The 26,367-nt window shown below is 47.6% G+C and overlaps 8 protein-coding genes and 1 non-coding gene across 9 annotated transcripts; 5 read left to right on the top strand and 4 right to left on the bottom strand.

Moving 5' to 3' along the window:
* The first annotated feature begins 138 nt into the window (after positions 1-138).
* On the top strand, positions 139-1,162 carry ASPWEDRAFT_36680 (60S ribosomal protein eL34). The gene is made up of 3 exons (XM_040834517.1): positions 139-196; positions 258-530; positions 724-1,162. Exons 2-3 carry the CDS (start codon positions 387-389, stop codon positions 910-912), a joined length of 333 nt encoding a protein of 110 aa, XP_040692648.1. The 5' UTR covers positions 139-196; positions 258-386; the 3' UTR covers positions 913-1,162.
* Positions 1,163-4,440: 3,278 nt separating this feature from the next.
* Positions 4,441-6,053, bottom strand: ASPWEDRAFT_168840 (uncharacterized protein; the record flags this gene model as incomplete). Its single annotated transcript, XM_040830357.1, has 2 exons — positions 4,441-5,073; positions 5,190-6,053. The coding sequence occupies 2 exons, from the start codon at positions 6,051-6,053 to the stop codon at positions 4,441-4,443; spliced, it is 1,497 nt and encodes a 498-aa protein (XP_040692647.1).
* Positions 6,054-6,838: 785 nt separating this feature from the next.
* Positions 6,839-7,708, top strand: ASPWEDRAFT_24841 (uncharacterized protein; the record flags this gene model as incomplete). The annotated part of the gene is made up of 4 exons (XM_040832665.1): positions 6,839-7,044; positions 7,234-7,433; positions 7,513-7,594; positions 7,693-7,708. The coding sequence occupies 4 exons, from the start codon at positions 6,839-6,841 to the stop codon at positions 7,706-7,708; spliced, it is 504 nt and encodes a 167-aa protein (XP_040692646.1).
* A 464-nt stretch (positions 7,709-8,172) lies between these two features.
* Positions 8,173-11,533, bottom strand: kin1 (putative serine/threonine protein kinase Kin1; the record flags this gene model as incomplete). Its single annotated transcript, XM_040827799.1, has 3 exons — positions 8,173-10,148; positions 10,204-10,831; positions 10,916-11,533. The coding sequence occupies 3 exons, from the start codon at positions 11,531-11,533 to the stop codon at positions 8,173-8,175; spliced, it is 3,222 nt and encodes a 1,073-aa protein (XP_040692645.1).
* Positions 11,534-12,856: 1,323 nt separating this feature from the next.
* On the top strand, positions 12,857-15,107 carry ASPWEDRAFT_106403 (putative G-patch domain protein; the record flags this gene model as incomplete). Its single annotated transcript, XM_040827805.1, has 2 exons — positions 12,857-13,062; positions 13,124-15,107. The coding sequence occupies 2 exons, from the start codon at positions 12,857-12,859 to the stop codon at positions 15,105-15,107; spliced, it is 2,190 nt and encodes a 729-aa protein (XP_040692644.1).
* A 1,164-nt stretch (positions 15,108-16,271) lies between these two features.
* ASPWEDRAFT_24838 (ubiquitin domain-containing protein) lies at positions 16,272-17,461 on the top strand (the record flags this gene model as incomplete). The annotated part of the gene is made up of 3 exons (XM_040832664.1): positions 16,272-16,274; positions 16,516-17,268; positions 17,327-17,461. 3 exons carry the CDS (start codon positions 16,272-16,274, stop codon positions 17,459-17,461), a joined length of 891 nt encoding a protein of 296 aa, XP_040692643.1.
* A 526-nt stretch (positions 17,462-17,987) lies between these two features.
* Positions 17,988-18,058, bottom strand: ASPWEDRAFT_t47. Its single transcript has one exon. It is a non-coding gene; the product is annotated as a tRNA-Gly (tRNA).
* Positions 18,059-18,303: 245 nt separating this feature from the next.
* ASPWEDRAFT_36672 (uncharacterized protein) lies at positions 18,304-23,837 on the bottom strand. Its single transcript, XM_040834516.1, has 11 exons — positions 22,641-23,837; positions 22,525-22,576; positions 22,457-22,473; positions 21,835-22,405; positions 21,699-21,782; positions 21,589-21,648; positions 21,332-21,521; positions 19,849-21,279; positions 19,396-19,799; positions 18,696-19,321; positions 18,304-18,627 (listed from the first exon to the last, which is right to left on the bottom strand). Exons 1-11 carry the CDS (start codon positions 23,524-23,526, stop codon positions 18,404-18,406), a joined length of 4,545 nt encoding a protein of 1,514 aa, XP_040692642.1. The 5' UTR covers positions 23,527-23,837; the 3' UTR covers positions 18,304-18,403.
* Positions 23,838-24,653: 816 nt separating this feature from the next.
* ASPWEDRAFT_36671 (ribosomal RNA processing 1 family protein) lies at positions 24,654-26,269 on the top strand. The gene is made up of 3 exons (XM_040834515.1): positions 24,654-24,940; positions 24,999-25,106; positions 25,177-26,269. The coding sequence occupies exons 1-3, from the start codon at positions 24,892-24,894 to the stop codon at positions 25,995-25,997; spliced, it is 978 nt and encodes a 325-aa protein (XP_040692641.1). The 5' UTR covers positions 24,654-24,891; the 3' UTR covers positions 25,998-26,269.
* The last annotated feature ends 98 nt before the right edge of the window (positions 26,270-26,367 follow it).

The raw sequence follows: 26,367 nt of genomic DNA, 5'->3' as shown, positions 1-26,367 counted from the left end.
TACGGGATAGCGCGGTCTCGCCAAATTGGCGCTAGCGCGGCCTCCCAGGGCTCCGAGCGAAACCCACACAAATCCAGAGGACTTTGAGAATTCTACGAGGTCAACGACGACAACCGACGACGCCCGCCGCCCAACTTCTTGACCAGCGTTCCAGAGGTTCAAGACAATCAAAATGGCCGCCAACAGATTGCAATACGTGAGTTGAGCATGTTCGACAGACGAAATAATGAAATACTGACATTTTTCTCTCTTTCCAGCGGAGACGGAACCCGTACGTTTGAATTCCCTGCCAAATTTTCCTCGAGATTCAGCAGCGCTCTACCCCCGATGGATTCCGTGCGACGAAGGAATACGAGGAAAATCTGAATGACCAAGGACAAATATTGATGGATATTTTTCTCTACAGGTACAACACGCGGTCCAACCAGGTCCGCATCGTCAAGACCCCCGGCGGCGAGCTCCGTTACCTCCACATCAAGAAGAAGGGAACTGCTCCCAAGTGCGGTGACTGTGGCATCAAGCTCCCTGGTGTGAGTACTTCCGAATCTTTCTCTGGCAGAGGCTTTTGTGTTTTACCCGTCCTTTGATCTTTTCGGCGCCATCGGAACCAACGCACACAAAACGATACACGAAAAGAAAGGAAGACGGGAACGACGACAAATTGGCACAGACTGCACGACGATGGTTTTTCTGTTCGTGAATAGGCACTGATGAAAATTTCAGGTTCCCGCCCTCCGCCCCCGGGAATACTCCCAGATCTCTCGCCCCAAGAAGAACGTCAGCCGTGCCTACGGTGGTTCCCGCTGCGCCGGTTGCGTCAAGGACCGCATTGTCCGTGCTTTCTTGATCGAGGAGCAGAAGATCGTCAAGAAGGTTCTCAAGGAGTCTCAGGCTAAGGCTGGCAAGCGCTAAATTGGGTGATTTCTTTTTTATTCAAGTGGGAGCAAAAAAGGCTGGGAATGGTTCTCTTAGAATAAAAAGATGAACAGGAACGGCTAGCATGCGAACCCATACGGGTCGTGGCTAAACCAATGAAATTTTATTTTCATTAATGATTACGATTCTTGGACGGCGCAATTGATTTCATCTACAATATGGAAATCATGTAGATGAAAACCTGGACTATCAGTCCAACGACAGACTGATATTATCAAAACCAACGCCAAGCCCATATCAAATCAATCAACATCCACATTCCACCCATTCATTCATTCATTCATTCATCCAATGCAATCCCAGCCCAATTAAAGCCAACACATACCACCCCAGTCCGCAGTGCAGGGACTCCACAATTCGCCATCTCAAGCTCAGTTCATGAAATAACAGTAGACCTCATCAGATCCCCTACCCATCTACGTCAGCATATAAAGCCCGCAGATCTAGTATACAATGACTACACATACACACACTTGGACCCTGGCCGGTCCATCCCGGCCCTAAATATAGAATACTACGGTATACAGCATGGAAGGGCAGATACCATTCGGAGGGATGGGGATGGGGATGGATGGGAATGAATTGGCAATTGGGCCAGGAGTGCAGCTTGTAGCATGTTCATCCTGACTTGGTGGGTGGGAGGTATTTCTTTTCTTTTCTTCTTTTATGTTTTATTATATGATAGACAGATGATGTGATGTTGATATTAACTGGTGGTAGTGTATATCGTTTACTACTGACAAATCCCCAACGACCTAGTATATATCTTACCCACTATCAAATGCAAGTCTAGCATGCACACACGTCCATCATCTCCATATAAATCATGCCACTTGTCCATCACTCGAACTCAAACCACTCGAACCCTTCCTACATCCATGTCGACGATACATATACATGCCGCTACTGCATCTGCACATGGGACATAGCACGTCAGATTTCGGACAAAATATGATCACGGGGAACTATAGCACCGTTGCCCAGAAGATGTCAGTATGTTGTCATTGTCCGTATACCTAAAGTACGTATAGGTACAGGGGTAGTCGATCATCTGCTAGTCAGCCCAGAGTAGCAGTTCCAGCGACAGGGAATATGTAGGACTAAGAACGGGATATGGAATAGAAATTGGGTTGCAGCCTACATACAAGGGGAAAAGAGAGGAGAAGTGGTGAATAAAGCCTTCAGGACCATGCAAGAAATGGGAAATTGTTTCTGGAGGCAGGCAGGAGGAAAGACGCCTGGACAGATAGATAGACTGATAGAAAAGAGGAGTGGTTCGGATGGCTCAGCCGAGAACTGTAGATGTACATCCTATACAAAGTGCATACATGGATAGTACATGTACATACAGATATCAGCGGTGAACAGGACATAATACTACAAGTCGTACAGGGGAGGTAATCCGATAATCCCCCTCGTTCCCCTCCCCGAACCCCCTCTGATTGAATCCCGTTGAATTGAAGTGATCTTGCCCAGAAGAAGATAATCCATGGCAGCGTCATCATGCTGCATGCAGGTGACACTGGAATTTTGTAGTAAGGCTATACGAGAGGCAGCCCAACCCAACGCGAGGCAAGATGAACTGCTTGAGAACATGAATCATGATAATCATACGCATCATGGCATACTAAACTAAAACAGGCAGGTGGTTAAGAATGAAATTTATCTATTTTCTAATCTTTTTTTTTTCTTTTGCCTGCATTCTTCACCAGATCTGTTCTTCAACCTTTTTTTTTTCGGGCTTTGTACATATAATCGACACGTCAAAAGCTGATCATTTTGTGAAGATCCATCATAATCCACTTCAACATTCATACTATTTAGTCTATTCGAAAAAGGACTATCGGCAAGTGGGGGAGCAGAAGTTCACTGCAGCTTTGACACATGTAGCCTGGGAAGAAGGGGAGAAAAAAAAAAAAAAAAAAGGCACGATAAACCAATAAGGACATACAGATAGATATACAGAGCCAACCTGTGGTTATATTTGACATTGACATTTGCATCTACAGTCCAACGGCTCGGGCCGTGAATACAAAGTTAACAACCGGGAGGTACTTTTGAATAGAATCAATTCGAATAGTTTGTTTTTAGTCGGTTTGGTCGATTTAGCATGAGGATAGGTCTAAGAGGGCCCGAGGGAGATAAGCTTGAAGGATCATGAGTCATGATAGTTTTCTTTGTCTAACGTCCTTCAAGTCAATCATCAATAGTTTTCTGCAGGAGACGGAATCCGGCACTGTCAGGAAAAAAAAAAAAAAAAAAAAAAAAAAAAAACTGAATCATGAAGGCAAATCAATCGACAAAGAACGAGAGAAAGAAACGAAGAACAAAGAAACCGACGGGGTGGCTATATTCATCGTGCAGGCGCTAATCCGTCCCCCAGAGCGAATCATTCTGAGACATACAGACAAGCCGGTTGTCCATTTTTTTCTGTCTGACAAAATATTACCTTTCAAACTCATTTGATCCATTCATTTTGATTATCTCAGAATCAAGATATCCTGATATCTCGACTGCATGCGTCGATCTTTATCCTCCTCGGCAGTCATCCCGAAGCCTCACCCCGTCTGTCTGTTCCAATCCATCTGTCAATCTGACAGTTCCATCCATTATCACGAGGACATTATTAATGGCTGCTGGGCAAGGAATTAAAATGAGGAGAACCTAGGGCTGGAAAATACGTAACCCTCATTGGTTGACCGGGTGTTTTACCCATCGAATGAAATGACTGCCTAGAGTACATCTGCATACTGATACCCGACTAATGGTGCATACCACATTTGTATTTCCTCTTTTTCTTTCTCTTTCTCTTTTTTTTTTTTTTTTTTGGACTGTCTCGGCTGCCTTTCCGGCCTTTGGTTTTGGCTCCTCTGGCTAATGGCATTGATTAAAATGTGAAATGCATTGCAGGACCGCAGTGCTGGTAATAGATATGCTGAATGCTCCCAAGTCCGACCAGAAGATAGATAGATACACATTACATGGCAATCGACTGTTGGTTCATGTGAGATCGACCAATCAATAACACACTACTTATTTGACTTTCATCTCCGAATCCTTCCATCAATCGTCTTGTTCCATCTTCTCCGAGGATGAACATTATGACGAGGCAAGGGTTCGGATAGCAGAATAATCGCCGAATAAGAGGATGGATTCAGTAACCAATTCCACAACGCCACACCTTTTCCCTGAAACGGTAATAATAGTAGACAAAAATAATATCAAAATAATAAATCCATCGGCCGGGATACACACTACAAATGCAAGGATCTAATGAACGTTGTCATAATGACAAAAATATGGGACAGGATAGAGGGAGAAAAATGGAGAAAAAAAAAAAAAAAATGAAAATGAAAATGAAAAAAAGAAAAGAAATAGAAAAAGAAATAATACCTTAGTAAACAAAAAATGAAAATGAAAATGAAAAAAAGAAAAGAAATAGAAAAAGAAATAATACCTTAGTAAACAAAAAATGAAAACGAATAATATGCAAGTATTCATCCATCATGCAGGCAACCCATCAGTCCTCCCATACGGCCATCCTCCCAGCTGAGAATCTGTCGAGAATTCGGGACCTGTCAAAGAGCTATTTGGAAGCGGAGCGTTCCCTTCCCATCCACCACTGCTAGCAGTATCTGGACTAAGATACTCGGGCCCCAATCCTGGCCAACCATCACTAAAGACCGGAGTGCCCGCAGGGGGGTCGCTGCAACCACTGACATGCCCACAATTAAATGCTGGCCGCCTCATGGGAGTTGCAGGAGGGCCATAGTATGCCTGTGACATTGCCCGGGTTGTCGAGGGCGGGTGGAAATAAACGGCTTGTAATGGATGGTGTAATCCTGTTGGCTGACGGCATAGTTCGTAGTACTGGCTTCCTGCCGGCCCTGCTTCTGTCGCTGCCACCGTTGGAGGCCCTCGTGATTTGGCTCCTATTTTCGTCGCCTTCCCTCCCTTGGCTCCAGACCGCTGTCGTTGAGTCGCCGGTGGTTCCGATACCATGGCTTTTCTGTAATTCGCGTGTTTTCTATACCGAGTCGTCGACTGGATGCCGAGCCTGACTGCTTCGTCCGTGAGTCGCCAGTAGTTGGTGGTTTTTTTGCCTGCGGTGGATTCTTCCTTGACTGCTTCAAATCCCTAGCCGCACGATCAGCCTCTCCTCATACATGTACTTCTGTCCGGGTAAAAAAGAAGGTGGGGAAGAGGGATTTGGAACAAAAAAAAAAAGTAAAAATAAAAAATAAAAAACATACCGCGTTCATAGACAGATTGTGACGGATGCTGTTCTGCCAGCCCTTGGACGGGTCTTGCCCCTTTGCAGTATTCTCCTCAAACCAGCTGTAAATCTTCTGGAGGGGCAGTCTCCGATCAGGCGCATTGATCAGAGCCTTGTAGATAAGCGTAGAGTAGGGTTCTGTGACGCTATCCCCCTCTGTGCTCCCCGGACTGGTTCGTGGGTCGTCAAGAGTGGTTGTTTTAGCAGCTAGCGGGCTCTTTCCAAACGGCGAAGACCGATAGGAGGGATTCGAGTACGCTGGCGATGGTGGCGTCGGGTCCGAGGTAGTGAATATCGGGTTTGTTTGGGGTTCAGAGGATTGTTTGGGGGGTTGATAGTGAGACCCAACACCCTTGGAGTCATGGTAAACGTCGGGTTTGAAAGCACTCGATCTCTCAGAAGGCTCTGCTCGCGGTGTCCAATCCAGTGGCAACCTCCGTGATACAGACTCTGTCTTGATCGAGGTAGAGCCGGGTGTTAACAGAGGAGACATGCCAGGCACTGGATTGTAAAGGGGAGCAGGTTCCTCAGCGAGAGATGAGTCCTCGGGGGAGATGGATGGAGTGAGCACATAGCCCTGGGTGGCTCCATAAGAGTTGTATCTGGGGTAATGAGGCAGACTGGAACCCATCGCCGACCCATTATTCTCTAGGCCAGAGTGAAACCTCCAGATAGTATTGTTGGAGAGACCAGGATTGTGGTGTCGAGGGGGAGATTGAGGAACGCCATAGCTGACGGGAGAAGATGTTTCTGATCGTTTTAGGATATATGGATGCTGAATTCCCTGGTCGGTAGGAATCCGACTCGAAGGGAAGTTTGTGGGTAAGAATGAGATATCCATGTCGTCGTCCAGATAAGATGCTGATGTTTTCTCTCTTTCTGTGTCTCCCAGATTTCGAGCTGGCAACGAAGAAAGAACAGAAACAAAATAATACAGATCAAACCCAATAAATAATAATAAATAAGAATAAAAAAAAGATTAAAAAAAAATATGTTGAAAGGAATACAAAAAGCAGTCCCCGAGCTAGAAGAAAAAGAAAAGAAACCAAATCCCCCCTCACTCTCTCTGCCTGTCTCTCTGTCTGCTGTCTGTCTTCACTTTTTTCCCTTCTCCCCTCTTCCTCCCCCCCTGGGGCCAAAAAATAATAAATCAAATAATGAATTAAAAAATAAAAATAAAATAAAATAAAAAACGGCTCTGTAAGAGGGTAGACAAAGCTGTGACCATTCATCTGCAGCATCAAAGTACACCGTCGTTAGTCAGACCATCTACATACATCCTTAGATTGTTGGAGAATTCCCTCGCCAGGCGAACAATGAAGGCCAGCTCATTAGCAGATGCCAGGTTAGGCACAACTGGTCTGCAGATGAAGATGCTCAATCAGAGGCAAACAAGACCCTCCAAAACACCATAATCATAATAATAATTATTTTTATGTTGCCTCTTTTTTTGCCCCCCCTCCTCTGAATGACCTGCGGAGCTTCGTTCTACTGCGGGAATCGCCTGCCAGGCTGTGGAACGACGATCCATTGTACAGACAGACGACCAATGATCTCACGACGACCTCAGGAGGCTGGATCTGGTGCTACAGAAAGCCGGAAATGGATGATATTTGGTGACCTACAATGCTTGGCTGGGGCCGGGATTGTTTGAGCTGTCTGTTGCTGCTGGTGGATGGTCGGCCGGCTGCAGAAGTACCTAGTCTGTCTGTCTGCCCTTCAGGATGGCACTGGCCATACGCAACAAAGAAGGCGAGAAGAACGAGTGAAGAAGATGAGGCGGGGAATAAAAGCAAAGCCCGAATCAATAGGATTCATCCAAACCGTCTGTCGTATGCCGTTCCCCAGCAGACATCCCCGGGAGTGCTTCTGAAAAAAAAAAAAAAAAGGCCCCAAAGACTGCCCAAGCTAGTCCAGTTGCTTTGACTCACCCTGCAGATGGTCAGTCGGAGACTCAATCTTCTTTTTTTCTCACCCCTTCCTCATTGTCTCGGACCAACTGGAACTCATGAAACAATTAGCCGGCAGCAATCGTGTCACCAGGACATGCTTGCCTCAGCGTCATCAACGTCTTTTCTCAGGGTCGGTGAGAGGATTGCGGATGGTTACAAAAACCAGGACGAGGGCCAGGCCAGACGGCGACCACGTGATCAGGGTGAGGTGGAAATAAGCATTGCAACGATCGATCCGCACGTGGAGATTATGTTGGAGGCTGGATCAGGTAGTTGAGGTCTCATGGATGTACGGAGGAGTTGGGATTAAGCAAAATGTCACACTCGAGTGGATATGATACGTCCTAGTTGCTTATCCTTTTGGTGGTGCTGGTGATGCTGGTTGGCGGGGGTTCATGTTTCCAGCCCAATCAGAACCTGAATGGTCGAGGTGCATACGCATATGTCTAGGATGTCATCAGGAATAGAGTACATGTCATCCGGCAGAGTCTATATTGACGAGGAATATCATATAATATTAGATTACAGATATAATCCGAAATAGATGTGAATAGATATAGATAGCTTAGGTAGTGTATCAGGAATGTAGCTGGCTATAACATCATACTTTTTCTCACTGGCAGAATTACATTGCGACAATAAAGGACTGACATAGAAAATTGAATATTAAACAAAAAAAATTGAAGAAAGGAAATGAAATGTACAAAACCCAGCTGTGGTCAAGAGTCACACGAATAAAAGAACTAAACGCTTGTTGCGTCCTTTTGGGGCTCTAGTATACACCATGACAAAATAAAAAGAGACCAATAACTTAGGGGATGAGCCAGCTCAATGGAGATGCAACCGAAAGAAAAAAAAAAGATGACACACATACACAAAAACAAACATAACAAAGCTTCATGCTCATGCAAATGCTTCATCAAGTCAGGTAGACTCGTCTGATCGAATCAGCCAGTATTTTTCATGTTCCATGTTTTCGATCGCTTCGTTGACTACCGTAGACTGCAATCAAAGCTTCAATGCATCCAAGATCTTCTTTGCCATCTCCCGGTATTGCCACATGCCACCAGATACCTTTTTGAACTGGATACCGTGCAGCGAGAACAACGGAACCTTGACAAGGAGGATCTCGAATCGGAGGACTAGGTTTTCCCCAGTGTCGCTCTGGACTCGGGTAGTGGTCTCCCCCATAACCCGTTCTCCGACGGCCACATTCTGGTCTCTAGGCGCAACATACTCGTCCGATCCTTCAGAGTTGGTAACAAAGCTGCGGTCCGGCGGGCCCTGGCTCCGGCGCGAAGGTCGAGATGCGTGGCCTGACCGCGGTTCTTCTTTGCCGTCGTCATGGTTGAGCAGCCCTCCAAAACTAATGCGTCTGCGGTGGTTGTTGGAAACATGGCCCTGTCGATCAGGACTTGGGGGACCAACATCAACCACCTTGTCCAGTTCAATACTAGGAGCATGGCGGCAGCTGAAGCCTCCCTTGATCTCCACATAGTCCACACCAAGCTGCTTCAGAACACGGATAATATCGGCACGGATGACCGGCAGGGGCTTACTGCTGGTTGTCGAAACACTGAAAAGACCCTTGAGGTAGACCGGCTTCGAAAGATCTTCGCCTTCATTCGCACTCTCTAGCGCAGTTCCTGCACCAGAGATGTCCGCATCAGTCTCCTCTGGAACATTAGCTTCTCTTGTAGCGTCCCGTCGAGCTCTCCGAGCCTGTATGCTTTCCCGACGAGCATGGCCCAGAGACATTGTCCTAGCAGTATGTGTACGGCCAGATCTCGTCTCCTTTTCACCGGTGTGGTCCTTTGGTCCATTCAATCCAGAATAATCGGACCCACTGGTTTGAGGTGGTTGACTTCCACCAGCGGGATCTGTCGTCTCTCCTTCGCCTCCGCGCGCTGCTCTTCGCGGTCGATAGTCTGCTGAGTTGACACTTGTGGATCTCTCCAAAAACTTGTTGGATTGTGAGGCCTGCTCTTCTTGTCCTGGAGCCTTGAGAAGATCTTGGTGTCGTTGTTGGCTTCCGCCAGAGGGAATAGCTGTTAGGGAGGGGTTAGGCCGTCTGGCTCTCCGCATGCTAAATCCTCTATGTAGTGGAGAGGCCGAATCAGCAGGGGGTTGGACGTTCAACGAAGGTGCTTGCGGACTTCCAATCTTTTCACGATCGATGTCACGATATCGATCCTTGGGCTTGCGAGTGCTGAAACGCCTCAGGATGCCTGCAGCAGTGCTTTCCTTCTTCGCGGGAGTCTCCGGTTGGGAAGCAGCAGGTGCAGGATGGGCCTGTCCAGAGTTCGCGGTCATATTGAGATTCTTGATGCCTTCCGTAACGTCATCATCGCCGTGTGTCCTAGCCCGGGGGCGAGATCTTCTTCCAGTGTCCCTCTCTCCAGGGATCTGGTATTGATTCGTATGAGCGGCCTCCGGCGCTGGGAGATCAGGCATTTGCAGCATTGAGTCACCAGATGAATGGGGAACACCAAGAGCACCCGGTCTGGTCTCGGTTCTTTCTCTGTCAAGTTTCTCTTTGACAAGGTGGTAAACTGAAAGCAATGGACTGTATGCATTCAAAGGATCGGTTCCCAGCTGTACAGCTTCGGCGGAAGGAGCTGAGAGTGTATCTCTACTGGCCGAGTTTCGTCTTTTGTAAAAGTCAAATACGCCTCGCTTCTTTTCGATGTGACTGGGGGGAGGTTGTTCACGCAAATTTGTTTTAACGGCATGTTGATAATCCTCCGACTCCAGTACTTTGGTGAGCTGCGCCGTAATGTAGTCTGGGGGCCCAAAATCAAAGCCCGTCATTTTCTCAATGACATCCGAGTCTAATGGAAGTTGCAATGGTTCGCGGTTGGGGAGATAGTTATCCGGGACAGAGTTAAACCCTTTATTCATCCAAGGATGGTTCATGATCTCCGCCAAGCTTGCACGCTGCTTGGGGTCCGTCACTAACATGCGCGAGATGATGTGACGACATTCTGGAACACATTTAGCAACGGAAAATAATCAGAGCATGAAAAAACAAATACTAACCTGCAGTCAGCCCTTGAGGGTATTCGACAACACCCTTCTTAATCTTTGCATGAAGTTGTGGCATGCTTTGGTCATCAAAAGGCACCTTCCCGCAAACCAAAACATATAAAACAATACCAAAACTCCAAACATCCACTTCTGGCCCGGTATACTGTCTTGCCTGCAGCAGCTCCGGAGCAGCAAAGTAGAGAGAGCCACAAAATGTCTTTAGAAGGCTTCTTGGGGAGAACAGATTGCTGAGACCGAAATCAATGATTTTAATGTCACCAGTTTTGCTGATCAAAATGTTTTCGATTTTCAAATCGCGATGCACGATGCTGTTTCGATGACAGTAATCGAGCGCGCTGGCAATCTGGCGGGCGAACTTCCGGGCTTGCTTTTCTTTTAGTTTTCCATGGGAGATGATATAGTCCAGCATTTGTCCACCGTTGACATATTCAAACAGCATGTACCAATGATAGGTGGTCCGCACCACATCTCGCATTCCACAGATATACGGATGGTTCACGAGACTGACAATAGCGGCTTCCCGTGCGGTTCGGATTTCCTTTGAGCGATCTGCCCTTTCGGTTTCTCGGGAATTGCGATGTTCTTCGGTCGACTGTCTTGGTACAATCTTGACGGCCACCTGCAACCACCATTAGTCTCACGTCTATACTTGCTGTGGTACAATCGTACCAGGTTGGGAATCGGGTGATGGGGACAAACTTACCTGTTCTCCCGTTTCAACATTTTTCGCAAGTTTAACCTTTCCCATACTTCCTGCACCGATGGTTTTACCCAAGGCCCACTGGCCTGACGGTGTGGTAATGGTTGTGCGACGCTTGGGCTGCACAGGAGCAGCAGCCTGTGCATGCGACCCGGAAGCAGGTTGCGGGGCTCCGGTAGCCCCCTCCGACCCGGCTGCAGCCATGCCTATGCTGTCCCTCTGGTGACCTTGCACTGAAAGATTTCTTTGATGTTTCTTTGCCGGTTCGGAACGGTATGCGGCGGACGGGCGCTCCTGGGAACGCTCCTTGGAAGGGTTCCGACGGGAAGACACCGGGTTGGTACCCCTCGAGGCCTCAAAGTCCCGCCGAGCTATATTATCAAATACCGCTTGATTCGAGGGAGGTCGGCGATCGTAGGAGTGAGACTTGGAGTGAGAATGATACGACTGCGGCTGGTACTGCTGCTGTTGAGCAGACTGTGACGCAGTCGAGGGCCTGGCGGCCACGCTTCGGGTTCGGTGAGGAAGATCCGACGCAGGTCGGTAGGCGTGAGATCGGGAGGAAGTGGAATGGCTGCGGACGACCGTTGGCGACGCAGACGATGGGGCAGTGGTGGGCATCACGATGGGAGGGGGGGAAATCAAAAAACCCCGAGGCCAAAGAGAAAACCAGGCTTTCCCTCTTTTCTCGCACTCTTTTTTTCCCCTCCAAACTTTCGCTGGTCACCCAACCCGTTCGTGTTCGTCAAACCTCTTAGGTACCTTATTGATGGAGGTGCGATGGAGCAGACGGAGCCCAAGTGGACAGTGTCAAAGGGCCGGTCGGGGACGGGGCGGGGGAGAAGGCGTTTGCTGACGAGCGCTCAAGGGAAGCGGCAGCCAGCGTCGAAACGTCCAGCAGACGGATCGAGATGCCCCCATGTACGAGCGGAAATCCCACGAGAAGGAAGTGGAAGTTGGAGATCCAAGGACTTAGAACAGAGCACCCGTAAACAAGAACTACGAGCGAGACGTGGGAGTAGATGGGGAGAGGGTGGGAGGTCGACGATGGATGCGGCTGCGGAGAAGGAAGCGAAACGGGCCAGGGGCCGCAACCAGGCCTGTTTGTATGGGATGTATTATTATCGTCTCCCCCAACCTCCCTTGTTTGACGATGGGATAGAGTCAATGATATCCCTGGCACTTGGCGTCGACTATTATGTTTTATATTGAGATAGTGAGGTTGTGCTCAATGATCTACATGCGAACAAAAGAAAGAATCAAGAGTCACGATAAAGAAAAAAGTGACCTGTTGTAAATGGCCTGCTGATTGATGGCGTATTGAAGATTGGAAATTCCGTTACAACTAGCGGTATTTCCGTCAGATGAGTTGCTATTATTATTGTCTGGCATTCCCAAGGGTGGCCGTGATGGATCTCTTTCGAGTAAATCACACTGTCTATCATTTGAGCATTTTGCTTTTCCAGGTCGACTAAGACAATCTCACCCAGCTGTTGAGGAGAGGGGGTGTTTTGGGCACAGACGGGTAGTCAGAACGAGGTCATGGTACATACATATAACTTACAATATGCACTGATCGATTGTTATTTGCAATGTTGCTGTCAAATGCCCCGTTTCTTTTTCAGATACACCAGTTGAGGCGTTGCACCGCCACGGTTGGTCTGCATGTGGCTGGTGACGGCCGACCTTCCCATGGTCCCGATCATTATGATAGATGGACCTTCACTCTTCATCATCTTTCCATCCACTGTCATTGAATCCTCCGCCTTGAAGTCATATGTGGACATCTGGCAGGGTGTTTTATACGTATTGTATTTTCCGGGTAAGTCAAGGAGTCTAGTTAAAAGTATCGTACAGGGGAAAGGTCTGACGACATTGTGATCTAGGCAATAATGACTGACTAGCCAACCCCGAAACGATAATATTCCGAACAGGTCACATATGATGGCCACCAAAAGGCCTCGGGCTGCCTTTGAGGCAGATTTACAAGCTCATCAGTCACCCTACGCCGTTTATGGAACTCCTCTCCCCCCGCTGGATGCTGGGGTTCGAGACGATGGTTCTTACGCCCCGATCTGGAAGCAGGAAGTGACGGATGACCGGGGAAGGAAACGCTTGCATGGCGCCTTCACCGGTGGATTCAGCGCCGGGTGAGCCCACGATTCAAGTATCGCTTTGGACAGCACACTAAAGGTGTCCTCCGTTCTCCAGGTACTTTAATAGCGTCGGATCCAAGGAAGGATGGACACCCGCAACATTTGTCTCCTCGCGGCAAAACCGGGCCCGGGATGCCCAAAAACAGGTTCAGCAACGACCGGAAGATTTCATGGACGAGGATGACATACGGGAAGCGGAAGAGGCGAAAGATATTCATACAACCGATGGCTTTTCTGGGTTCGGGTCTACGCATACCGACTCTACGCGCCGAGCAGGGCTCATGGATCTTCTGAAAACTGGCGGGGAGACCATGGGTGTCAAGCTTTTGAAGAAAATGGGCTGGAGAGAGGGTCAAGGTATCGGTCCCAAAGTGCGACGAAAAGCCAATCTCGATGAGACAGCCCCGGGCGAACACGAGAAAACGTATCTTTTTGCGCCGGAGAACTCGCCCATGGTCGCTTTTATTCGAAAGACAGATCATAAAGGTCTTGGATTTGAAGGCGAAACTCGGTTGGGGGAATCACTGGCGAAAGAAGGCGACTCTGAGGAAGAGGACAACGATTCTTTCTTCGGACGGCGATTAGGAGCTCCTGGTAAACAAAAGCCAACAAAGGCCAAAGAACCACGTCGTGGGGGTTTCGGAGTCGGCATTCTCAATGATACCGGGTCGGATGACGAGGACCCCTATTCGCTGGGTCCACAGATATCATACAATCGGGTGATTGGAGGGGACAAGAAGAAGAAGAAAAAGGTTAAGTCTGCAGAAGATGCCAAACCAACAATAGCATCGTCGAATCCTCTTCTGAAATCCAAGCCCGTCTTTATACCCAAAAAGGCAATTGCTGCACGGAATTCCGCCGGTTTCAGAAAATGCCACGATGGTCGGTTGCCCTTGGATGGGTTTGTCCTAGCTGATGGCATGTCTGGCCTCTCGGTTTCCTCCCAAGAAAAGAAGTATGAACCGCCTGAGATTCCTAAAGACTGGAAATCTAGCAAAGCACCCTCGACAGAAAGAAATGCTTCGGATTATGTTTCCACAGCGGAGGCAGCAAAGGCTTCCTCGCTTGATCCTACATCTAGAGCTGCTCTTTTGGGAGAATCTCAGCTACCTGGAAAGTCAATATTTGACTGGATGACCCCCGAAGCCCGGGAGAGAATTGCGAAGCTCACCGGGAAAACCGATTTGCCACCAGCTTTGGGAGAAAAGGCCCCCAAAGGATACGAGTTATCAGAAGCACAAAAACGCAAGGATATATGGGATCTTGTTCCGAAGCTAGACAAGCAACTAGCCGTTCAGGCTTTGACCAGAGCAGTCAGCGGCTGGATGCCTTATGCGGAAGATGAAGGCAAAAGAGCCCGCTATCGAACTTTCTTGGAAGTGAGGGCTGGGCTCCGTGACACTCTTCCAGATCGACTACCAAACTCGAGCACTGATGAGTGGGTCAACGAACTTAATGAATTTTCTCGAGCAGCGGAGGTATTCAAGCCAATGTCCGGGGTAATGGCCTCGCGCTTTACGTCCGCATCCGCCGGGCCAAAAGAGTCCTCGGATGCCGAATCTACGGATCCACTGCTCAGTAAACCTAATGAGAAGCCTGAAGACCCGGCCGTGGCAGCTGCAAAGATCGGGATGTTTGGACCGATGACTCGCAGCACTATCTCATTTTACCCAGCCCGCCTGCTATGCAAACGACTCAATGTGAAGCCACCGGCTCATGTACAAGTCGATCCGGGTGAACAGCCTGGAGGCTCTGAAGGCGTTTCGGGTGATCGCTTCCAGGCAGGCTACCAGACAAATGCGGGACCAAAGGAATTGGTTTCCAGAGATGTCATGAATCAACTCATGCTAGAATCTGGGGCAGGTAGACTACGAGCATCTGATGCGGATGATACTACGCCGGAACAGCCTGTAATGGAGAGTAAAGGGCCCGTTATCGTCGAGCCTGAACGCAACGAAGCACTAGAAGCCGACCGGCCTGGAGAGGCGGTTTTCAAGGCCATTTTTGGCAGCGATGACGAGGATGAAGATGAGGAATGAGTTGAATGATTCAGCTCACTGTTTGGGGGCATTCTCGTCTATAATAGACACCGGACGACGAGGCTACCCCTAAGATGCCGATGTCAATAGCTACTTTAATCTAGCTGCTGGATGCAATATTCTAGTCAATATGCTACAGTCAATATTAAGACAATGATACATCATGACACATCACTCAGACACTGCAGCACGACGAAGAACCAGGGTGTTTCCTTTACCACGGTAGAATGAGCCCGCGTTTTGCCGCCGGATGATCGAATGCTGATGTAAGGATTGGCGATGCTTCACATACCCGTGTTAGAAGGATTCTCGACCGATGTCCCCTAATCCTATAGACAGCAAAAGCTGGGATAATAATCCCGGCCAACAAGAAGGTCGTACACAGTGTGTAAAAACAGGATATGCCAGATGTCGGCCTTGACGCCGACTATCCAGAAGATCAGCCCGTATACGTACTCCAGACTGCATGCAACCACAGACTAGATGCAATGCAGCGTGAAGATCGGTGAGTCGGTGACACGAAGGAAGTCTGATGGCTTAGGCTACTATGGAGGATAAAATAAAGGTCGAAGAAGTGGAAATCCCAATCTCCAACAAGGTTGGAAGCCATAAAAATAGTAACAGGATTAAAGGAGACAGCGGAAATGAAGACGAACCCACGATCGATGCCGAAATGAAATAGTAATCATGAGATAGTCGACGACGATGAAGAACGATGGATCGTGTTTGGCGGGTTTTAGTCTCGCGGTCAAGCTTTTGGACCTTTTGGACCTTTTCGACCTCCTCTTTTTCTTCTTCTCTTTCATCTCTTGTTCATCTTCTTCTTCCCCTCACGTCAATGCGGCGTGGGATTTAATTCCTACCTCTCTCTCTCCGCTTCTTTTCTTCTTTCCTTTTACTTCCTTCTTCCATCCTCTCCAATCTCCAGCTCTATCTCGCCTCATCGTTATGCAATTGTTCTTGTCCTATCGGCGTTGTCTCGTTCGCCTATGATTCGATCGTACGATAACCGCAGCGCATAACCTCATCAGCTTATTGCGATCTGCCTACCCCTCCATCCCCAAGGACTTTTTTCTTTGTTCTTTGGTGGTCTTCTCGAATACAAACTCTGATTCTTGTCTCACCCTTTTTGGCTGATGGAGTTTTCTCGTCTGTCAATCAAAAATGGTATGGTGTTTTGCCCTTTTTTTTTTTTTTACTTTTTCTCGGTCGCGTACCTTCTATGGATCGCTGTCGTCATCATATTCGCGTCTCCAAACCCACCTGCCGCTGCTGCAGATCCACCTCGTGCTCCTATCACTGCTGCTATCTATCATGGTATCGCTTTGATATTGCCTTCACTTCTTACTTTTATGCATTTACTTTGAGAGATATATCAAATAATCTAACCATATGGACTTGCGATCAGGGTTGTTGCTTCTCTTTATTGTCGCGTGACACCAACCACGCCTCTTATGCGACTGGCACCTTACCGGAAGGATCGCCTCCTGGGATCCATACTACAACTAGTGCTATCGTCACAAGCCATCCTTCTACATCGCTAGCCAATGCTCCTTCGCCCGTCGTCCGTTCCGCTTCTCATCGACAACCGCAACCCCGATTGCCATTGGGCGAACATTACAATGCTCCCATCCGTCCTCATGTCTGGTATAGCAAACGTCGCCTCTGGACTCGTGCGCAACTGGACCAAGAACGCAGAGAATTCTTCGAAACTCGAGTCACTGGTAAATCAGAGGTTTGGGTGGCCTTGCAAGCCGCCATCTCTTTTATTTGGACCTCTGATATCGAGACTGCCCAGAGCATCATCGACGCCGCTGGGGTGACTGTCCCGACGGGCGATCTTTGTCAGGGTTGCTATGATGAGCAAGGGGTCCTCTATCGCTTACCTCAGTGTATCGTGAGCGATCCTGAAAACATAGCTCAGGGAGATACGGCCGATGACATCGACGATGGCAAATTAGCTCCGGATGAAACATCGGGTGACGAGCTCATCTCATCTGAACTGGAACAGCGCAAGGAGGAGAAGGGGAAAACAAGCGAACGAGACCTTATCAAGGTCAAGGCACGATTGAGTGATAGGGATGGTCCTGACATTATTGTGTCAGTCGGCAAAACTCAAAATGTTGGCTACATTGCCCGCAAAATCCAACAGGAGGCCGGAGTACGTTTGGACCTTGAGTTTGCTATTTCTTAGGCAGTTTGCTGACATCCGTTTATAGATTTCCAGGCCTCGACGAGTGAGGATTGCCTATCTGGGCAGACTTCTCAAAGAGCAGAAGACCCTGCCAGATCAAGGGTGGAATCCAAACCATGTGGTCAACGCTTTAGTGACCACTCGGAGCTCTTTGTCATGATGTCCTACGTTCCCTGGCCTTTCCCACTCACACTTTCGACCCGTACCTCTCTATCCCAATATCCTTTTTTCCACCAGTGCTTTATAACGACTTGCCATGCTGTGTCTGGTGTTTGTTCTACACGTTTGACTTTTTGCGGAATACCCCAATGCTTTGTTTGCCTTATAACTTTTTTTGTCCTGCCTTTCTTTGCAGTTCACCTGTTAATATCTACTCTTGTTGTACTTTGGGTGCCAGGCACGTATCCAGATATGGCACGGAGTACATCTATTATTGTCATCTAACTGTCTATAACTGACGTTACTATTAACTACTGGAAGCTTTATTGTGGTTTCTACCGGAATCATCAAGCAATTTACTCATCTTCATAGTTTAATACATTTAACAAGTACATACCTTGTATTGTTCTGAAGATAGATTTGCATTGCATGGCATGGGATACACACAACGATATTAAAATAGCCTACCTACCTACCTCCCATGGTTTTTCTTGCGGGTTAAAAAAAAATGAAAAATGAAAAAGAAATGCATCATCCGTGAATCGAACACGGGCCTCATCGATGGCAACGATGAATTCTACCACTAGACCAATGATGCTGTAGTGCAGAACCGTAATGGTTTCTGATTCGCTGGTTATATTATCTATCTCAAACTGAATTATATTCAACCTGGAGAGTGGGCGCAGAACAAATGTGTCGAACATTGATTTTGGGAGTTAGGGCTTGCTAGGCTTCATGGATCTTTTTCATATATCCTAGTTAATTTTTTATCTCTCTTTTTTTTTTTTTTTTTTCTTCTTTCTGAGAATCGTCCCCATGAGTTTACTTTGTGTTAGGTTTTGGCTTCCGTATTGAATAAATTTTTTTTTTAAAAAAAAAATAGCTCGTTCAAAGTCCATACTAGTATCCAACGCAAATATATATCTGCTCAACAACCCAACCTCTAATACAATCTACCATTATCAGCTTCCCTCCCCTTGGGCGTCTTCCCTGACCTCCTCTTGAAAACCCTACAGACAAACACGGCACACTCCTTGACACCTCGCACCAATGACGTAGGGTTGTAGTGCTTGACTCTGAAGAGGTAATACAGCAAGACCGTCCCCATCACATTGAAACCGATATAGGCCCACCCGAGCCCAAAGTTCCGCCACCGCTCACTGTAAACTGAATGGATATTGTTAGTATCATGTGTTTATGTTTAGGTTTTCTTCCAGGGGGTTGGTGGGACGTACAGATGTTACTGATGGACAGGTATTGGTCGGCGGTTCGGAATTGGCAGTACTGGCAGCCCTGGGTTGCGTCTGGGTTGTACAGTCTTCCTGGGGCAACCTGGAGGTATGGACCTAGGTAATCTCCACAGGTTAAGCCGGATGGAGGGTTGAATACGCTCAGTTCGGCGTCTGCGCAATGGATTTCCCGGCCGTGTAACCCTGTGCCTGTGATTCCTGCGATTAGATAAGTCAATGGGGAGACGCGGTACATAAAGATCCAGAATCCCGGAAGGGCGTTGGGTGGCTGCATGACGCCGTTGAAGGTTAGGGCCATGATGAACATGAGGGTGGCGATGGTGCCACCGGTTTCGGCATCGGGTAGGGCGGAGATCACCAGGGAGGCGAAGGTAGAGGTGAAGATGTAGAACTGTACGATGAAGAGTAACATGAGCCCCTGTCGTTGGGAGGATTGATTGGCTCCGTAGGTTGGGTAGTAGTAACAGGCCCAGGCGATGACTCCGACTATAACCTGGTATGGTATCTCGACCATGACGTTGGCGACCAGGAAGGCTGCCCAGGAGTATGCTTTCGATGGTCTTTCTCGAACCTCGTACAGAGAGCGTTGGACAACAAACTTGGGCATGATTCTGAGAGTGTCAAGTGTTAGTGTTACCCATGGATGGGGAAGAGAGAAACAGGTGTCAGGATAAGTGAGACTTACTGCTGCACCAATGTTGAGAATATCGATGTCATCATGAAAGCGCTGAACAAGACATCTTGGAACCCCTGCTGAGAACTATCGGGCTTGAAGAAGGTAAAACCGATGAATAGAGATGATAGGGTACCCAAAAATATCTTGGCCCATACATAGGATGGCTCACGCCAGTATTGTTGGAAGACCCGGTGGGTCACGTACCATAGCTGATGGGAAAAGGGCATTGCGTATTCTCCATGCTGGGTATCATCGTCGCCGTTGTCTGTTGCTGAGCCTCTTTCTTCATGGATTCTATCAAGTTCCGTTTGTACATCTTTGGCTTGCTGGCTTTCATTCCAAACGGATGGCCAGTCTTGGGTAGCCTTTCCAGAAGCACCAGCCCCAATGATTTCAAGCATATATTCGGCCGGCTTTTACTGTCAGTGAGGAATAATAACAACCTTCAAAGGGTGGTCTTACATTTTCCGATGAGCCACAGACCCTTGCTCCATTCCCCTCGAAGTAATCAAGTAGTGCCCGAGACTGGTCCCCTATATCGCCGAAGTAGACAGTCTTACCCCCTTTAGCCAGAAATAGTAGACGGTCAAATTGCTGGAATAGCAGCGCGCTAGGTTGATGGATTGTAGAGAGAACAGCCTGTCCGTGATCCGATAGTTTACGTAAGAAAGAACAAATGGCCCAGGAACTCTGTGAGTCTAGTCCACTTGTTGGCTCATCAAGAAAGATCAACAATGCAGGCTTTGCAGCCAGCTCAACCCCAATGGTCAGTAGCTTCCTCTGTTCAACATTCAAACCTTCACCCGGTGTTCCAACAATGGCATCAGCAAAGTCTTGCATACTGAGCATGTCTATAACATCCTCGACATATTCGTATTTTTCTTTCTTTGAAACTGACTTTGGCTGGCGTAGGACGGCACTAAACCGCAGCGCTTCCCTGACAGTCGTTGTAGAAAGATGAAGGTCTTGCTGTTGAACATAGCCCGTCTTCCGCTGGAAACTGCTGTCAAGGGCTTTGCCATCGACAAACATATCACCCGTAACGACACCAATGGAGACTCTTTTCGCGAGAACATCTAGAAGTGTTGTTTTTCCTGCGCCAGAAACACCCATCAGTGCTGTAAGGGTACCGGGCTTAACCCAGCCAGAGACATTATCCAAAAGTCGGCGCTGGCCTCCTTTTACAGGAATGTCGTAGCAAACGTTTCTCCATGTAAATATGCCATGCTGCGTGGGGATCGCTGAGGTATCCTTTTCAGATTGAGAATTCTTCCGGGTTACCGCAGCTTCTGAAGACTCATCGCCTGCTTTCTTTTTATAGATATTGCGCAGATGAGGTGGCACATGGCCCCGACGGAATACCAGGAACTCTGCCTTTGACGAAGTGGAGGAGTTGAGCTCCGATGCTATCAGATACAGCGAGATGAAAAAGATCCAGAAACCGATCAGAATTCCCAGGTTTCTCCACTCGTGTGCATATGAGTAGGAATATTGGGTCTCGATATATGCGTCCCCAGAGACAGTCCTTTCCCCTGCCACAGCACCCCGAACGGAGCAGATGAAAGAGTCACCACTCACACTTGGATATGCTGGCACAAACTGAGAACAGATAAAGCGTCGACCATGAAATTCGTTGGCGATTAATGCTTCAAATGTATAGAAGACGGGGTTAATCCAGCGGATCCAACTAAACCATGGGATTGAGCTCATTTGTGGCGCGGGAATCACGAAACCTGTATAGATGACAATAGCCAGCACAATCACTCCTGCCATTGACATTGCTTGTGCGAGTGTTTTGGTTGACGCAGCAAGGGTCCGGAAAACACCGGACATGGCAAGTGTGCTGAGGAATGTGAATAGGAAGAAAATGAAGAACTGGGATGGTTCATATCGCTATATGGCTTTGTTAGTATGTTTAGTAAAGTAGATATGGGCTTTTACATACTAGACCGGCCAAAAAATAGAAGATTATATTGAATACCACGGCCGAAACGATTTTCACCGGGATATCGGATACAATACCACCAAAGGCTTCTGCAAATGGATGCACAAGGGCATACGACGCCTGTTTTTCAATAATAGGCCGTTGATCGTAGAGAGAGTTGATCTCGGTGATACTGATGAGAGCATTCATCCTGGCATTGGTTAGTACGAGTTCCACCATAATCAAGAGCGTGTCTTGATTGAAGAGAGAAATTTTACAGGACAGAGAAGAAGAGTGCAGCCCCTTTGCTTTGAAAGCCTGCTGAAGCATTTGGCGTTCTGAAAAGATAAGCATTTCCCCTGGTAGTTTGAGGGAGTAAATAACTTACCCATAATAAATAGAACCAATGATCAGAGACATCACGATTCTTCCAATTACCGTTGTCAGCGTAGAAGGCTTATCGTTCCATATCCTAGAAAGATGTCAATTCGAAGCAAACCTGAGCTAGCATCGAGGAAAGATACCTTTGGTAAGCCCTAATCGTACAGAGCTTGACCTGCATCGGGATGGAGATGATGTACGGGCTCTTTGGGCGAACATGTTTTGCCTGTTTCATTTGCTTCATCTCACTGAAAACTTTCTCCGAGCTTCCTCCTGGTGGAAACTCTTTTTGATGACGGGATATTTCTTTTTGAAGATTGGCATACTGTGCACTATTCTGCCAATATCTCTCAAACTCTTCTGGAGTGCGGGGGACTTTGTTTTCCATCCCCTCACGAACTTGACGTTCTTGACTATTAGTTACGGATGTCAAGAAGTCTCCAGTCGTTTGGCGCGCGGGGGCTTCCCAGCCCATGTTAACGAAATATTCCCGTGCTTGACTGCAGGGACCAAAGAATATCTCGCGTCCTTCGTAGAGCACGACCACTTTGTCGAAAACATCGTAGATGGCTTGCGATGCTTGATAGATTGCAACGGCATGAGAAGTACCAACCAGATTGGAAGAGACTCTCAATGCCCGAACAAACTCTAGAGCGCTGGCAGAGTCAAGACCCCTGGTGCTATTATCCCATGCTCCAAGCGGAGCGCCGGAGACTTATTACCTGTTAAGTTAAGCTTCAAGGCTTTGAGGAATGCGAAACTTACGCGCCATTTCAGCAATACTATGGAAGGGTCAGAAAATTACAACTCAGTAGTATATGAGGGATACAAACCTGACTCTTTTTCTTTCACCACCCGAAACACCTCTGATATAATCATCACCAACTGAGAAAGTGTTAACAAAGCTGAAAGGGGTAAATTTCTTTTTCAGAGCAGACTGCAAGCATACCCTTAGTGTTATATGTGTGAGAAAGACCAAATATGGACATTGCCACTTGCGTGATGTGTTTGGCAAACTTTTCTCGACCGATCCCGAGTAATCGATGTTCTGGAGTCCTTGCTGCCGCTGCAAACTCCAAGGTTTGTCCAACTGTCAAGTGAGGGAAATGCTTGTCAACTTCCTGGTTGTAAAGAACCTCTCCTTTAAACTCCCGGTGCATTCGTTCCATGGATATCCCATTGTATTGAATCTCAGAACTTTTCCGCAACTTCAAGCCATGTAGTTCTCCAGTGAGAGTTTTGAGGAGAGTCGAGCAACCGCTGCCAGGTCGACCCAGCACAATGAGTAACTCGCCGGACTTGAGGAGACCATCAAAGTTGCGCAGGATTTGTTTTTCTGGCGTCCGTTGAACACACGGCAAATACTCTTGTGGCCGAAAGGGTGCCAACAAGACCGAGCCGACGTTGTTTTGATATTGTAATGCCGATCCAGACCCCGAGACATTAAGATTCTGAAAGACGATGCCTGTTGATGGAGGCCGCGGAAGTCCTTCCCTGTCCAGGAGCTTTAACATCATTCGAACCCATTTGTGTTGATCGAACTGATCACTTGTAGGGTCGATAACCGGATCGCCAAGCTCAATGTCTTCAAGGGTGTCTTTGCGTTGGATGCCTTGTCCACTGGCGCCAGAATTGGTGCCATAGCGTCTAGGGAAGTTGGAAGCAATGCGAGCCAATTCAGCTTTGTTTTCTGCTGGAATATGCTCGAACGCAGAGCTTTCATCTTTATCTGACCCAGAGCTCTCGAAGTGTTCCTGTATAACCTCTATCTCATCCTGCCGGGAGGGGTACGGGGGTACTTCGCCCTGCTTGTCATTGTCGACTTGTTCAGTCATTTCAAACACTGGCACCGTTTGCTACCTCGATAGCAGACAGATACATTGGTCGTTTAACCACCAAAATCATGGGTTTTGGATAGGATCATAGACGAAAGAGCACACCAAGAGACGTGCAGATGCAGCAAAAGTCTTCCAGACAGTGAACCTGGGAACTGTGACGTCCCCTACCCATAGTTAAGTTTTCTCCTTAAGTTAGCCAAGGTCTCATGATGGTAACGCAACGTGCTTTGAGCCAAAACTGAAATGGTGGAGGCCAAGACATTTTGGCTTTGATTCGGTAGAATTGAAAGTGGTGATGTCAAGATCCGATGGCCGACTGTTGATCGAAAGCCAGTGGAACCTTGAAGCGGATCAAACGAGATGGAATGTTACAAAAGAGACCAAATGATGAGTTGGTTCGGGTTAGAGAAAGAGAGGGGAGGCCCTGGGCAGGAGAAGTGGTTGGGGTTGCGACCAGGCCGAATGCGGTTCGATTTGGGATGAGGCCAGGGATTCGACAACATACACGCAGCCTGACTACAAAGCAGCCAGGATTGTGTTTTTTTGGTCTATCCTGAAATCAAGAGATAATAGGAGTAAACGGGATAGGGCAGGTGGATATTGCTTGTTATCAACGATCTTGTCGAGAAGTCTATCAAATACCCCCCATGTATATCATACAAAATGCCATGGCTTTGTTCTCTCTAAGCCCCTCACTGCTGCTATGGCGCTTAAATAAAATAGTTTTCAAATCTACCCACTATTCCACAATGAGGCAGATATGGGATCATGGTAGAACAGTAATCTTGTACCCCGTAGTCATGGAGTATAGTATAGGGTTAGAGATGAGCATAACATCTTGTCCATCACGAAAACATTCATTCATATATTCAAAACCATAAAACTTGCTGAAGAAGTAAATCAAAGAGAATACTGCTTAAGATAGAAATCACATAAGTCTTGATATCCTAATCGATATCAAATGAAGCCAAATCTCCATCGATGATGCATTTAAGCTGCAGTGGGGCTCTCCTCCCTCTGTCCAATCAGAGCCACCAATTCCACTCCGCCCAAGTGCCTAATGCAAACAAAACAAACATAAAAAAAAAAAAGGTAAAGCCCATTATTTGCATATTTGCATCTCCGGAGCCATCAGACGATCTTCCTCGTGGTTTAATATTCACGGACTAGGAACTGAGTGAGGAAGGATATCTTGTCGCATGATTTGATACCCACAACTGTTGTTGCTGTATAATTTCCAACAACAATTCTTGGTTGTCAATTTGACCAAGAAAGTTCTACAGCATCACGTATTTGGTCGCAAGACTCGACCCGATTATCGATAATTCCTCAACAAGACACACAGAGGTCTAGCCCAGAGCCATGGCTGAAATGCAAAATACCCCCTTCATGAGGGAGCTCGTCTCGAGTGGTATGTCCGACTTGATTCTGCAGAAAGCTGCTCAGGTAGTTAACATATGATTGAATAGACCGAAAGACCCGCGACAAGGCGCTCGACTCGTTGACGCTGTACATTCGTTCCAAAACCGACCTGACACTTCTCGATCTTCTCAAGCTATGGAAAGGACTGTTTTTCTGTGCGTTGCATCCACCGAAAATCCAATCGCATCGTGAAAATATACCTAACAACCCAATTCAAAACTACAGGCTTCTACCACTCCGATCGCCCCCTCACTCAGCAGGCCCTCGCCAGGGCTCTCTCGTACTCTCTCGTCCCGACTCTCCCCCGTCAGACATTACATCGCTTCCTGCGCGCGTTCTGGATCACCATCGGCCGCGATTTCCATTCCCTGGACCGACTCCGTCTGGATAAATATCTGTTCCTGATCAGATGTTATGTCGGCGTGGCATTCGAAATATTCGTCAAGGGCAAAAAGACCAACGCATCAACCAACGGAAGCAACAAGAAGCGAAAGAGGGAGGAAGCAGCCCAGAAGGAAAAGGGAAAGAAGCGATCAAAGGGAAAGAAAGAAGAAGCCCGACCCGAACCCCAGGAAGACGAGGAAGAGGACGACGACAACAGTGAAGACAAGTGGGCTGATCTCTCCGCCTACCTATCCATTATCGAAGAGGGCCCACTGTGCCCCCTCAACTTCGACCCAGACCAGCCCACCGAGGCTGCCCCCGGTGATACAGCAGGAGATACGACCCCGATGCCTCACGGGCCTGATGGCCTCCGCTACCACATTTTGGATCTTTGGATTGATGAGGTGGAGAAAGTGCTTGAGTTCGAAGAAGGTACAGAGGATTCTGAAAACCGCAAAGTCAAGGGTGATGTTCCCATGGACCTTTTGCTGCGACCCTTAGAAAAGTTGCGCACAGAGAGCCCCTACAAGCCGGTCAGAGTTAGGGCTGCGGAAGCCTTGGACGATGACCGATTGGTGGAATGGGGTTTCAAGACCAGGGAAGTCGAAGAGGAAGAGGAAGATGATGAAAGCGACCAGGAATGGGGTGGGTTTGACGATTAAATACTCAGCTGAAGACCCTGAAAAAAATTTCATACAATTGTTTGGATGATCTTTTTTGACAACTTTCAAGGCGTATGGTGGTAGCGATTGCATATTCTTTAAATCTACATTGTCCATACTCTTTTTGAATATGTATGCGGGACCTTGTACTACCGGTCAGTTGTATAGATTTCCCACGTCTTGCCCAATAAAATATTAAGTTATATATTTATCTATCACAACGAATCTTGTGTTAATGTATAAGCGTGTACGGATAGAAACTATACAGCCATTACAGGTCACGTAAACCATTCCCTAGAGTAGGGAGCGCCAACCGTCTAAACAAAACATGAATAATTCAAACGCACGAAGCAGACCAGTGCTTGGTTCT

Source organism: Aspergillus wentii (genome assembly GCF_001890725.1).
Source record: "Aspergillus wentii DTO 134E9 unplaced genomic scaffold ASPWEscaffold_2, whole genome shotgun sequence".
Lineage (NCBI taxonomy): Eukaryota > Fungi > Ascomycota > Eurotiomycetes > Eurotiales > Aspergillaceae > Aspergillus > Aspergillus wentii.
The sequence above is the reverse complement of the archived record's forward strand: the minus strand, read 5'-3'. Positions and strand labels throughout refer to the sequence as shown.